Source organism: Chiloscyllium punctatum, chromosome 21, assembly GCF_047496795.1.
Source record: "Chiloscyllium punctatum isolate Juve2018m chromosome 21, sChiPun1.3, whole genome shotgun sequence".
Classification (NCBI taxonomy): Eukaryota; Metazoa; Chordata; class Chondrichthyes; order Orectolobiformes; family Hemiscylliidae; genus Chiloscyllium; species Chiloscyllium punctatum.
The window spans coordinates 17,468,854-17,481,637 of NC_092759.1; the positions used below are offsets into that span (position 1 = coordinate 17,468,854).

A 12,784-nucleotide genomic window follows, 5' to 3' on the forward strand; every position below is an offset into this window, starting at 1 on the left:
GGGTCAGTGGGAGTGGAAGAAACAGAGAGCGTTCAGGCCTTCGTCACAAGGAATGGAGGTGTATAGAGATTGGATGTCCATGGCAAAGATGAGGTGTTGGGTACTGGGGAATCGAAAGTCATCGAGGAGGTGCAGCGCCTGGGTGGTGTCCTGAACGTATGTGGGGAGGTCATGGACCAAAGGGGACAGGACAGAGTTGAGATGTGAGGAGATGGGTTTGGTGGGGCAGGAGCAGGGGGAGACAATCGGTTAGCTGGGGCAGTCAGGTTTGTGGATTTTAGGGTAAGAAATAGAACCAGATAATGTGGGTTGGGGAACTATGAAGCTGGAGGCTGCAGATGGGAGATCCCCTGAGGTGATGAGGTTGTGGACAGTCTGTGAGATGATGGCTTGGTGATGAGAGGTGGGGTCGTGTCGAGGGGGCGGTACAAAGAGGTATCAGTGAGTTGACATCTGGCTTCAGTGATGAGTAGGTCGGTGCTCTATGCTATCACTGCGCCTCCCTTGTCAGCTGGTTTAATGGTGAGGTTGAGATTGGAGCAGTGAGAGTGGAGAGCTATGTGTTGCGAGGGTGAAAGTTTGGATGGGTGAGAGGAGTGGACAGATTGAGGTGGTCAATATTGTGTCGGCAGTTGGAGATAAAGAGGTCGAGGGAGGGTAAGAGGCCAGGATGGTGCCCAGGAGGATGGAGAATATTGGAGGTGGTAGAAGGGTTCTATGGAGGATGAGTGAGAGTCACAATCAAAAAAGTAAGCCCGAAGGCAGAGAAAGCAAAATTCAATAGTGCAGCACGTATAGAATTCATTGACACGTAGTAGTGTAGTGGGATGAAGTTAAGACCTTTCCTGAGGTCTGACCATTTTTCCTCAGTGAGGGGGAGGTCTAGGGGGTTAGTGAGTAACTGGTAGGGCTTGGGGCTGGGGCCTGGTGTTGAGCTGGAGTTGGGAGTGGAGATGGAGACTGTCTCTGGAGTGGGGACAGTCTTGTGATCGTTGATGATGTCAGGACTTCATAAGTTTCCAAATCTCCCCATCTCCCCCCACCTCATCCCAGATCCAATCCTCCAATTCAGCACCGCCCTCTTGACCTGACCTACCTGTCCATCTCCCTTTCTACCTTTCTGCTCCATCCTCCCCATCGACCTATCACAATCACCTGCTACCTGGATCCACCTATCACCATCCCACCTACCTTTCCATATGCCCCACCCCCACACACCTATTTATCTCTCAGTCCCGTTCCCCCTCTACATTTCTGATGAAGGGCTTATGCCTGAAACGTTAACTCTCCCGCTCCTCAGATGCTCCCTGAGCTGCTGTGCTTTCTCCAGCACTATGTTTTTCAACCCTGACTCTCCAGCATCTGCAGTCTTCGACCCGCCATTCAATATGATCATGCCTGATCGTTGAACTCAATACTCCAAATCCTGCCCGCCCTTCAAATACTTTGATCGCTTTCACCACAAGAGCTATATTTACCTCCTTTTTGAAAACACAATGTTTAGGCCTCAACCACTTTCTCATTGGTTAGTTTTGCCATCTCAGGAATCAACTTGATAGACCTGTGCTGCGGTCCCTCAGTTAAGGAGGTCAAACTGCATACAATAATCCAGGTGTAACCACGACGGCATACAATATTTCAGATGCTTAAGTATCTGAAAAATCATAAATGGTGCTAAGTGTTGCATAATTATGTTCAGGTTGCATCACTATTTCTGAGGTGGAGGAAAGGTAACTAACAAAGCATATTAAGACTGCTGAGTATCCTTAGGAACTCCTGCAATGATGTCCTGGGGCTGAGATAATGACAACCAAAAACATCTTTCTTTGGAATGGGTATGACCAAAACCCCAGTAAAGAGGTTTCCTATTCCAATGATTCCCATTGACTCCAATGGAGCTCCTTGATGTCTCACATGCTCAAATGTTACCTTGATGTCAAGGGCAGTGACTCTCACCTCACTTCTGGAGTTCAGTTCTTTTGTCCATGCTTGGACCAAGGCTGTTATGAAGTGAAGAGCTGAATGACGTTGATAGAATCCAAACTAAAAGCCAGCAAGCAGTTTATTTCTTTTTAAGTGATGCTTGATAGCTCTGTCAATGACACCTTTCTCACTTTGTTGATGTTCCAGAGCAGATTGATAGGGAGGCAAATGGCCAAGTTGGATTTGTCCTGCCATTTGTCTGTAGGACGTACCTGGGCAAGTTTCACATTATTGGATAGATGCCAGTTTTGTAGGTGTATTAGGACTGCTTGGTTAGAGGTCAGTTAGTTCTGGAGCACCCATCTTCAGTAATACTAACAAAACATTAACAATAGTTTTTGCAGTATCCAATGCCTTCAGCCATTTCTTGATGACACAGGGGAGTGAATCAATTTAACTGCAAACGGGGATTTATGATGTGGAGGACCCAAGATATGTCATCCACTTGGCAGTTCTGGCTGAAGCTGAACGCAATGTTTCAGCCTGGCCTTTTGTACTGATGCACTGGCTCTCCCATCGTTAAGGATGGGAATCTTTGTGCAGCCTCCTCCTGTTAGTCAGTTAATTATCCACCACCCTTCTCAACTGTGGAAGAAGTGCAGAGCTTTAATCTAATCTGCTGTTTTCAAATTGTTTAGCCATGTATAATATTTGCTGCCCGCATTGTTTGCAATACAGGTAGCCCAGTGTTGCAAATTCACCACGTTAATCACTCATTTTTAGCTAAGTCTAATGCTGCTCCTGATATGGCCTCCTGCACTCATCATTGAATCAGGATTCATCTTCCAACATGATAGAAATGGAAGTGTTGCGAATATGCCAGCCCATGGCTTCACAAATGTGGCTGAATACATTTCTGTTGTGGGCAGCCCAGTGCCTCATGGATTTGAGTTTTGAGTTACTAGGTCTGTTTGATGTCTGTCCGATGCAGTGAGGTGGCAGCACCACAACTCAATGGAACTTATTTTTCCACAACAACTGTGCCATAATCACTCTTACTGATACTGTCATCACCAGACATCTCTTACAAGTAGATTGGTGAGGTCAAGTACATTTCTCCCCTGTATTAGTTCCCTTACTACCTGCCACAGACCTTTAGGATTTGACCCACTCAGTCAGTGGTGGCACTACCAAGCTACTTTTGGTAATGGACGTTGAAGTCCTTCACTCAGAGTACATTGCTATGTTAGCAAGACAGCAAGAATGCATTCTGGCAAAAATGCACTGTTCCAATGAAGCAGAACACAAACTCAGGGAACAACATGTCATTTTCCACTTAGGCACTTTACAGCCTCAAGGTCTCAACACTGAATTCCATAACTTCAGAAGATGACCTTACTGTGTTTCTTCTCTATTTTTCTTACATTCCCCCAACTCTACACAGGCTTGTTTTGCTTGAAACAAAAACAGAAATTGCTGGAAAAACTCAGCAGGTCTGGCAGCATCTGTGGACAGAAAGTAGAGTTAACGTATCAGGTTCAATGTCCCTTCTTCAGAACTTTCCTTTGTCTTGCTTGTGTCTTGTTTACTTTGCTCATTCCCTTCCCTTCACATCCTAATTTACACCATTTTATATGTCTTTTTGTCTTTCACCGCCATTAACAACCTTTTTGTCTTTTGCACTGGGCCTCTATATCAACTGCTCCCTTGCTCCTCCTCTGCATCTGTCAAAAGTATATTAAAAAGTCCCAATACCTTTCAATTCTGAAGAAGTCATACTAGACTCAAAACATTAATTCTATTTTCACCTCTACAAATAATGCTGAATCTGCTGAGATTCTCCTGCCTTTTCTGTGTTTGAAGATAAGGAAAAGGAGCAGGAGTACGCAATTCAGCCACTGACCCACTCTGCCATTCAATATGATCATGGCTGATCTTAGCTTGACCACAACTCCACCTTCCTGCCAGCTCCCCATGATCCTTTAACTTGTTACTAATTCAAAATTTGTCTATCTCCTCCTTAAATTTAGCCAAATGTGCCAGCATCCATCACACTCTAAGGTACTGAATTACACATATTCACGTCCCTACATTTGTCATTCAAATCCACTACCCTAAACCCTAAAATTATGACCTCTTGTTCTAGCTTGTCCCCACAAGAGGAAGTATCTACTTTTCACCTACACTGGCTTTACAAGCATTCAAATCCCAAGGCTTCACATTCCTATCCCTTACTCAATTAGGTCTCCTCTCATTCTTCTAACCTTCAGAGAGTACATGCCAAAACTGCTCAATTTCTCTTCATAAGAGAAACCCCTCACCTCTGGAATCAACCTAGTGAACCTTCCCTGAACTACCTTGAATGCAACTACATCCTTTCTCAAGTAAGAGGACCAAAACTGTACACAATACTCTGGATGTAGTCTCACTAATGATTAGATTAGATTCCCTACAGTGTGGAAACAGGCCCTTCCGCCCAACCAGTCCACACCGACCCTCCGAACAGTAACCCATCCAGACCCATTTCCCTCTGACTAATGCACCTAATACTATGGGCAATTTAGCATGGCCAATTCACCTGACCGGCACATCTTTGGAATGTGGGAAGAAATGTGGGAGCACCCGGAGGAAACCCACGCGGACACGGGGAGAATGTGCAAACTCCACACAGGCAGTCGCCCGAGGCTGGAATCAAACCTGGGACCCTGGTGCTGAGAGGCAGCAGTGCTAACCACTGAGCCACCATGCCATCTAATGGTTTGTACAGTTGAAGAGATTTTATACTCTATTCCTTTAATGATATATGCCAAAATTCTAATAACTGCGGTACCTGCATACTAGTTTTCAGTAATTCATGGATGAGAAAACCAGATTCCTCTGCACAAAAGTAGTCTAAAGATCTCAATTCAGAAAAGTCGCCTTTTTATTCTTCTGACCAAAATGGATATCCTTATACCTATCCATGTTAAACTCCATCTGCCAAATTTTGGCCTATTCACCTAACCTATCCATATCCACTTGTAAGTTTCTTATTTCTTTAATTCAACTTATTTGCCCACCTACTTTAGCATAATTACAAAGTACCTTTCACTGCTGTATTCAAGTCATTAACATAGATTATAAATAATTGTGGCGCCAGGGCCAAACCCTGTGGAACCCCACTTGTTATGTTGTGCCAACCAGAAAACGACATCTTTATCCTGACTTTCTGCTTTGTGTTGATTAGCCAATCCTTTATCCAAGCAGATAAGTTATCCCTAACACCATGAGGTCTTCTCTTGTGTATTAACCTTTTGTGCAGCACTTTATCAAATCAAAAAACTTTAGATTGCCAGCACATACAGTATTTTGTTTTTATCTGAAGATACAATCTTGTATTTGCTTCTACGACCTCAATAATGAGAATCAATGCTAGACTAATATCCGAGACTTAGTGTTGAATCTGACTGATCTGCTAGCTTTCTTCCATAAAGCATTCATTCCCTTGTGCAATTATGTCGCATGGCTACTTTCTTTCATCAAGCATCTTTCAACTAACATGGGTGTGTATGGTAAACAGGTATTTGACAATGTGGAGTTTCATAACAATGCTTGATCCTATCTTCACCCAATGTGTGTACATGCATGTTTTCTCATAGGGTCCCTGGATGGAAATATTGAATCTCTCCACCCTTTTCACCTACATTGGTTTTACAAACATTCAAATCACAAGGCTTCACATTCCTATCCCTTACTCATGAACCACTGCTGAAAGTGATAGTTATCACTAAGTTAGCAGCAGGCTTGGTTTTAAGGCTTCAGGCACAAATTGCATAGGAAAGGAATGCATTGAGTAAGATATGAAATATTTGCAGACATCTGTGAATCTATATCACAGCAAAGATGAGATCTCACATGCAGATGAAGCTAGCAAAATACTTGGATCACTAGAATCAGTAGGGATTCAAATATTTCATTCCTTCAAAGCATGAGTGAGGTTTAATTAGGTCATAAAACATCTAAAGACATTTTGATCTTTATAATTGGGGCATAGAGTACAAAAGTAAAGAATTAATGCTAAATCTACAAAATATTTTGTTCGGCCAAAGTTACAGTACCATCTGTAGTTCTGATGCACCACTACAGAAGGTAGATTAAAAGCCATAGACAACACACAGTTTAGGTTCACCAGGATAATATCAGGGAAACAAAACTATAGTTAGCAGAGACCCTGGTTACAAGGGCTATATCCACTATGTAGCATTTGCTGGGAGATTTAATGTAGGCTTTCACAACAATGAGTTTTGAGAGGGTGATCAAGTTGGACAATCACTAACTAGGGATCATGACAAATTTAAAATAAGACTGTGACCAAGACTTGCTGGATAATAGAATGTTTTCCCACAAGGAATGGCCGAGACAAATATCATGTTATGTTTTGTGGGGTAAACAGGATAAATTGTTGAAGCTGAAGAAGATGCAGAATCATGGTGGCGTGTGACAAGTGTCTGGTTGTACTGCCAAAACAAAACACCTGTTTCTGACATTTATGTGACTTCTTCACTGTAGATGCTTCGTAATAGCCTGAGGTACATCAAGCAAAGAAGGTTAGTGTGGAGAGATGTCTGTGAGCTTAGCCCCAAAATGATGAATGATAACTAAAATAAACTCTACCACAATGTTGGAGAAAAGAAGTATGTAATCAGAAAACAGATAATGAACATTAAACTCATTTGTGAAAAGAAACATTCAATATCTAATTTTTAAAAACTGCCAACTTTAAATACTAACTGGAAAAATGTCTACTTTGCTGATGTGGAATGCAGTTGGTCAGAGTTGAAGTGTACAATTATAATATGATTGAGAGGAAGTGGCTGTCACATTTGTCTTTTCTTATTTGTTGGCCTAAGATTACATTAGCCTGAGCCAAATGACAATAAAATCATACACTTTACTTTTTGACCTGGACCAAATGACATCTTCCCGACAAACTATTTAACAACGAACCACACTCAAACAGGATATAATGCAATCACTTACTTGCTTGATCAACACGATAAGTTAATGGAAAAGAACTGAAGTTTACACCCTACACAACAACAACTGCACACATACTGGCATCAATATATCACTCATTAAGTTCTGCTCAAATGTAAACTTATACCTATTCAGATTAATAGGTTGAGATTTTAGCTAAAGGTTTCAAAAATATGTTTATCATTCTCATAAATTCCTTTACCACTACCTAACACTGCAAAGCTTAGGAGGGGAAACAAATTCATCTACAGTGCTGCCCAAAGTTGCAAGCTAAAGTCGAGCAGCCTATTAATACTGGCTTATTTCCATTCCCAGGTGCCTTGCTTGGTGACATACTTGTAGACTGTTAAAACAACTGCTCTACTCCGAACCAGTCTCTGGCCCCAACCAGATGACTGAATCAAAGATCTGAATGGCCTACTCCTGCTCCTAAATGCTATGTCCTCAAATATTCAGGAAGAAGTCAAGTAAGTTCAGCAGCTGATGGAGACACGATGGTGACTGATGCAAGATGAACATCTTCCACCAATCACATGTGTAGGAATGTGTAGGACCAGATTCCAGAGGTTGGAGGGCATGCACAAATCACAAACTTCCAAAATACCCATCTATTCAACTTTCAAACACCATCTCTTCTGCATGTGGCAGAACCTGCACATCACTCATTAACTTGCATTTGAACATAAAACTTAAGAAGACTGGAGCGGCCATTTGGCCCCTCTAGTCTGCTCTGCCATTCAAACAGATCAAGGCTAATCTGCTTGTAGTGTCAAACCTATATTTCCACACATAATCCCCTACACAACACCCTCTGACTATCTTGTGGTCAAGAATCTTCTACTTATCAGCCATGATGGGCTGAGTGGCCTAATTTCTGCTTCTGTGTCTTATGGTCTTACTTTTGGCTTAAATGTACTAAGTGAAATGAAAAAAACTGTTTCCATTAGTAAAATGAACACAATCAAGAGAGGAAAGATTTAAAGTGATTTGTAAAAGCAACAGTAATATGACAAAAACATTTTCACTCTGAATTTATAGGGTGTAGAATGTACTGGCTGGAATTGTGGTGGATGAAATAACTCCACAGAGTATCCCATCAAGTCACCCTTTATTTCCATTTGGAGAGTCCTTGACACTGATCCAGGTATCTCAGAGAAAACATAACTTCTGATACACTAGTTTACGTTTGCCAGCCAAGGCTCCCTGATTGGACCAGATCAACAGCATCAATCAGGAAACTTAAATTCTGTGAGTTCCACCCGGATGACCTGATTTCAATCACTGCAGTGGAGTCAAATTGAATTGAGACATTCAGCAGGACATTGAATGATTATTTAACCAGAAATAAGGTGCAAGGATATGGAGGAAAATAACAGAGATTAGCACTAGATAATGAAGCTCATTTGAAGAGCTGTTGCAGACATGACAAGCTGAATGGTCTCTTTTCTGTGCCAGAAGACTTTTGTGATTCTGAAAGGCTGGTTGCCACCACCACTTTCTGGGGAAGATTTGTGACTCCTAGACAGAAAAAAAAGTCCTCATCTCTATCCTAAATACATGACTGCTTACTTTTAAAATGTATCCCCTACTTCTTGTCTCACACCAGGGAGACATCTTTTCATCTGCCCTGTCAAGTCTCCTCAGATTCTTGCATATTTCAATATGATCACTTACCCCCCTCTCCTTCACCTTCCCTCCTCCTCACCCATTCCTTCTCATCCCTCACCTGCTCATCTTCTCCCCTTTCGTTCGACACCCCCTCCCTCGCTCCTCCCTCTGCTGCCTCTCCCTTGGCCCCTTGTCTCTTCTCCCTCCCACTGCATCACGGCTTGGTATGGCCACTGCTCTGCCCAGGACCATAAAAAAACTACAGAGAGTCGTGAACACAGGCTGGTTCATTGCACAAGCTAACCTTCCACCCAGTGACTCCATCTATACTTCTCGCTGCGTCAGGAAGACAGTCAACATATTCAAAAACCACTTCCACCCTGATTATAATCTCTTCCAACAACTACTGTCAGGCAGAAGATACAAAAGCTTAAATACATGGACCAACAGATTCAATAACAGTTTTGTCCTTGCTGTTATTAGACTTCTGAATGGACCCCTCAAATTTTAAAACTTATGTTGATCTATCTATTTGTGATTTGGAGATGCCAGTGTAGGACTGGGTGTACAAAGTTAAAAATCACACAACACCAGGTTATAGCCCAACAGGTTTAATTGGAAGCACTAACTTTCAGAGCGCTGCTCCTTCATCAGGTGGTTGTGGAGTACACAATTGTAAGACACAGAATTTATAGCAAAAGTTTATAGTGTGATGTAACTGAATTATACATTGAAAAATACCTTGTTTGTTAAGTCTCTCATCTGTTAGAATGAACATGTTAGTTTCGCTTCTTTCATATGTAAATTGCAAAACTTTTTTAAAAAAGTTACATTCTCAAGAGAATTTTAACTATTGGTGTCAGCCCAGATAATGTATTGGGTATTAGTACCTCTCTGTGCTGCTGTCTGTGCCATAATGTTTAGACTGATTCTAATCTAAAAAATGAATTAACAGAATCATATATGGATTCATGCAATTTTTGAGCAAAGTACAATGTAACTCTGCAAGTACAAATTCACCCCACAAGCTTATATGTGTATGTGTGCATATGGGTGTGTGTGGGGGGTGGTGGTGGTGGGGCTGTGAGTGTCTGTGAGAGAGTGTATGTGTGTGTGAGTGTAAAGGGGTCTAGGTCTGTGAAAGGGTGCGTGTGGGAGTGTGCGGAAAGGAGTGCCTGCGGGAGTGTGTGTATAGGAGTGCCTGTAGTCCGTGTGTGTGTGTGTGTATAGTGCAATGGGGTCACCTGTAGTGTGACATGAACCCAAGATCCTGGTTGAGGCCATCCCTATGGGTACCGAATTTAGCTATCAGCCTCTGCTTGGCCACTTTCCACTGCTGCCTGTTCCAAAGTCTGCCTTGGAGGATGGTCACCTGAAAGTCTAAGGTCAAATGTCCCGGACCGCTGAAGTGTTCTTCAACTGGGAGGGAGCACTCCTGTCTGTTGATTGTTGTGCAGTGCCCATTCATCCACTGCCGTAGCCTCTGCTCGGTTTCCCCAATGTACCATGCCTCAGGGCATCCTTGTCTGCAGAGAATGAGCGAAGTTTGCCGATGATACGAAGTTAGGTAGACAGGCAGGTAGTACTGAGGAAGTGGGGAGGCTGCAGAAGGATCTAGACAGTTTGGGAGAGTGGTCCAGGAAATGGCTGATGAAATTCAATGTGAGCAAATGTGAGATCTTGCACTTTGGAAAATGAATACAAGCATGGACTACATTCTAAATGGTGAGAAAATTCACAAAGCCAAAGTACAAAGGGATCTGGGAGTGCTAGTCGAGGATTCTCTAAAGGTAAATATGCAGGTTGAATCCGTGATTAAGAAAGCGAATGCAATGTTGTCATTTATCTCAAGAGGGTTGGAATATAAAAGCAGCGATGTGCTACTGAGCCTTTATAAAGCTCTGGTTAGGCCCCATTTGGAGTACTGTGTCCAGTTTTGGGCCCCCCACCTCAGGAGGGACATACTGGCACTAGAGCGTGTCCAGCGGAGATTCACACAGATGATCCCTGGAGGTCTAACATACGAGGAACGGCTGAGGATCCTGGGATTGTATTCATTGGAGTTTAGAAGGTTAAGGGGAAATCTAATAGAAACTTACAAGATAATACATGGCTTGGAAAGGGTGGACGCTAAGAAATTGTTTCCGTTAGGCTAGTAGACTAGGACTCGTGGGCACAGCCTTAGAATTAGAGGGGGTAAATTTCAGAACGGAAATGCGGAGACATTTCTTCAGCCAGAGAGTGGTGGGCCTGTGCAATTCATTGCTGCGGAGTGCAGTGGAGGCAGAGATTGATAATTCTTGATGTCACAAGGAATTAAGGGCTATGGGAAGAATACTGGTAAGTGGAGGTGAAATGCCCATCAGCCATGATTAAATGGCGGAGTGGACTCGATGGGCTGAATGGCCTTACTTCCACTCCTATGTCTTATGGACAGGGCTGTATGGAGTCCTGAAAGCCGGGCAGTTTGCTACCACTGATCTGTTTGAGGTTTGGTGGCTGTTTAAAGGTGGGTAGTAGAGGTGTGGGGAAAGGTCTTGGCGAGGTGCTCATCCTCACTGATATTGTGTTGCATGCTGCGCAGAACACACACACACAAACACACTCCCACAGACACACACAGGCTGGCATTCTCACAGATAAACACACACACTCCCACATGCACCCTCTCACAGGCCTAGACCCCTTTACACTCACACACACACATACACTCTCTCTCACAGACACTCAGAACTACACCAACTGCACACCCCCCCCCCCCAACACACACCCACATGCATACATACACATATAAGTTTGTGGGGTGAATTTGTACTTGCAGAGTTACATTGTACTTTGCTCAAAAACTGCATGAATCCATGTAAGATTCTGTTAATTCATTTTTTAGATTAGAATCAGTCTAAACATTATGGCACAGACAGCAGCACAGAGAGCTACTAAAACCCAATACATTATCTGGGCTGACACCAATTATTAAAGTTCACTTGAGAATGTAACATTTAAAAAAAAGTTTTGCGATTTACATATGAAAGAAGCGAAACTAACATGGGCATTCTAACAAATGAGAGACTTAATAAACAATCAAGGTATCTTTCGATGTATAATTTCAGTTACATCACACTATAAACTTTTGCTATAAATTCTGTGTCTTACAATTGTGTCCTCTACAACTAGCTGATGAAGGAGCAGCACTCCGAAAGCTAGTGCTTCCAACTAAACCTGTTGGACTATAACCTGGTGCTGTGTGATTTTTTTAACTCACTATTTGTGCACCTTCTCTGCAGCTGTAAAGTTGTACAATTTGTTCGACTACTCTATGCACTTTTTAATGGTATGATTTGCCTGTACTCCATGCGAAGCCAAACATTTCACGGTATCTAAATACATATGTGACAATAAGAAATCAAATCCCTCACTCCATCCATCCCCAGCATCAAACACGCTACTTGTGTTTTCAATACACGAGTGACGTGCTGACGACCAATCAGAGGGGCCAGCGTCATCCCACCCTCCTTTGTGCCACTTCGCCAATCAGCGGAAGGACAATGGGCGGGACTTCCTGGCATTTGCCCCGCCCCCCGCAGCTCGAGCCACCAACCGCCCACAGGAAAGTTTTTCTGTTTTTCTCGGTTAACTGACGGTAAACTTACGCTTGGAATTTATTGTTCATTTCTCCAAGGAGTTCCCACAGAGAGCAAGATGGCGAAAGAGAGTAATCCTTCAAAGGGTCGGGTTTTCCAAAGAAATAAATCGGCTAGTTTTTAAAAAAAATGAAAAATAAAATCTGTATCCGACTCGTGACGAGGAGGCCGTGTCCCTGGCGGTTACCGTCGGGTGCGCGTGCGCCAGAACTACGGCAGGCTCCTCAAGACAAACGGCGGTCGGACACGGATTGCGATTTCGAAATCTTCATTAACGGGGAGGCTCGGGGTTACATTTACAGCAAGAGCGTGTTGCGTTTTGTGTACTCATGGGTCGAGATCGCAATGTGAGCCGCCGGTAAACTAAGACCACGCCGAGAAAAATGCAAGTTAAATCGTTGCTTCGCTTGCTGTGGGGGGAGGGGGAGGGGGGTGTGTAGTCTACAGGACTCCATGTTAAGTCTTACCATTGGGGGCAAAAAGGAAAACTGTTGGAGAAATTCTGCAGGTCTGGCAACATTCGTGGAGATAAAATGCAGTTAAAGTTTGGAGTCAATTTCGAGGAAGGCTAATTGGATTCGACACATTATCTCTGC

The 12,784-nt window shown here is 43.1% G+C and overlaps 1 protein-coding gene across 1 annotated transcript in view; it reads right to left on the reverse strand.

Moving 5' to 3' along the window:
* Positions 1-12,382, reverse strand: part of LOC140492613 (eukaryotic translation initiation factor 4E type 2-like) — a 43,931-nt gene extending 31,549 nt beyond the window's left edge. The window contains exon 1 of the mRNA XM_072591625.1: positions 12,198-12,382. Within this exon, the coding sequence (XP_072447726.1) occupies positions 12,198-12,217 (20 nt within the window). The 5' untranslated portion in view covers positions 12,218-12,382. The remainder of the gene's footprint in view (positions 1-12,197) is intronic.
* Between the last annotated feature and the right edge of the window lie 402 nt (positions 12,383-12,784).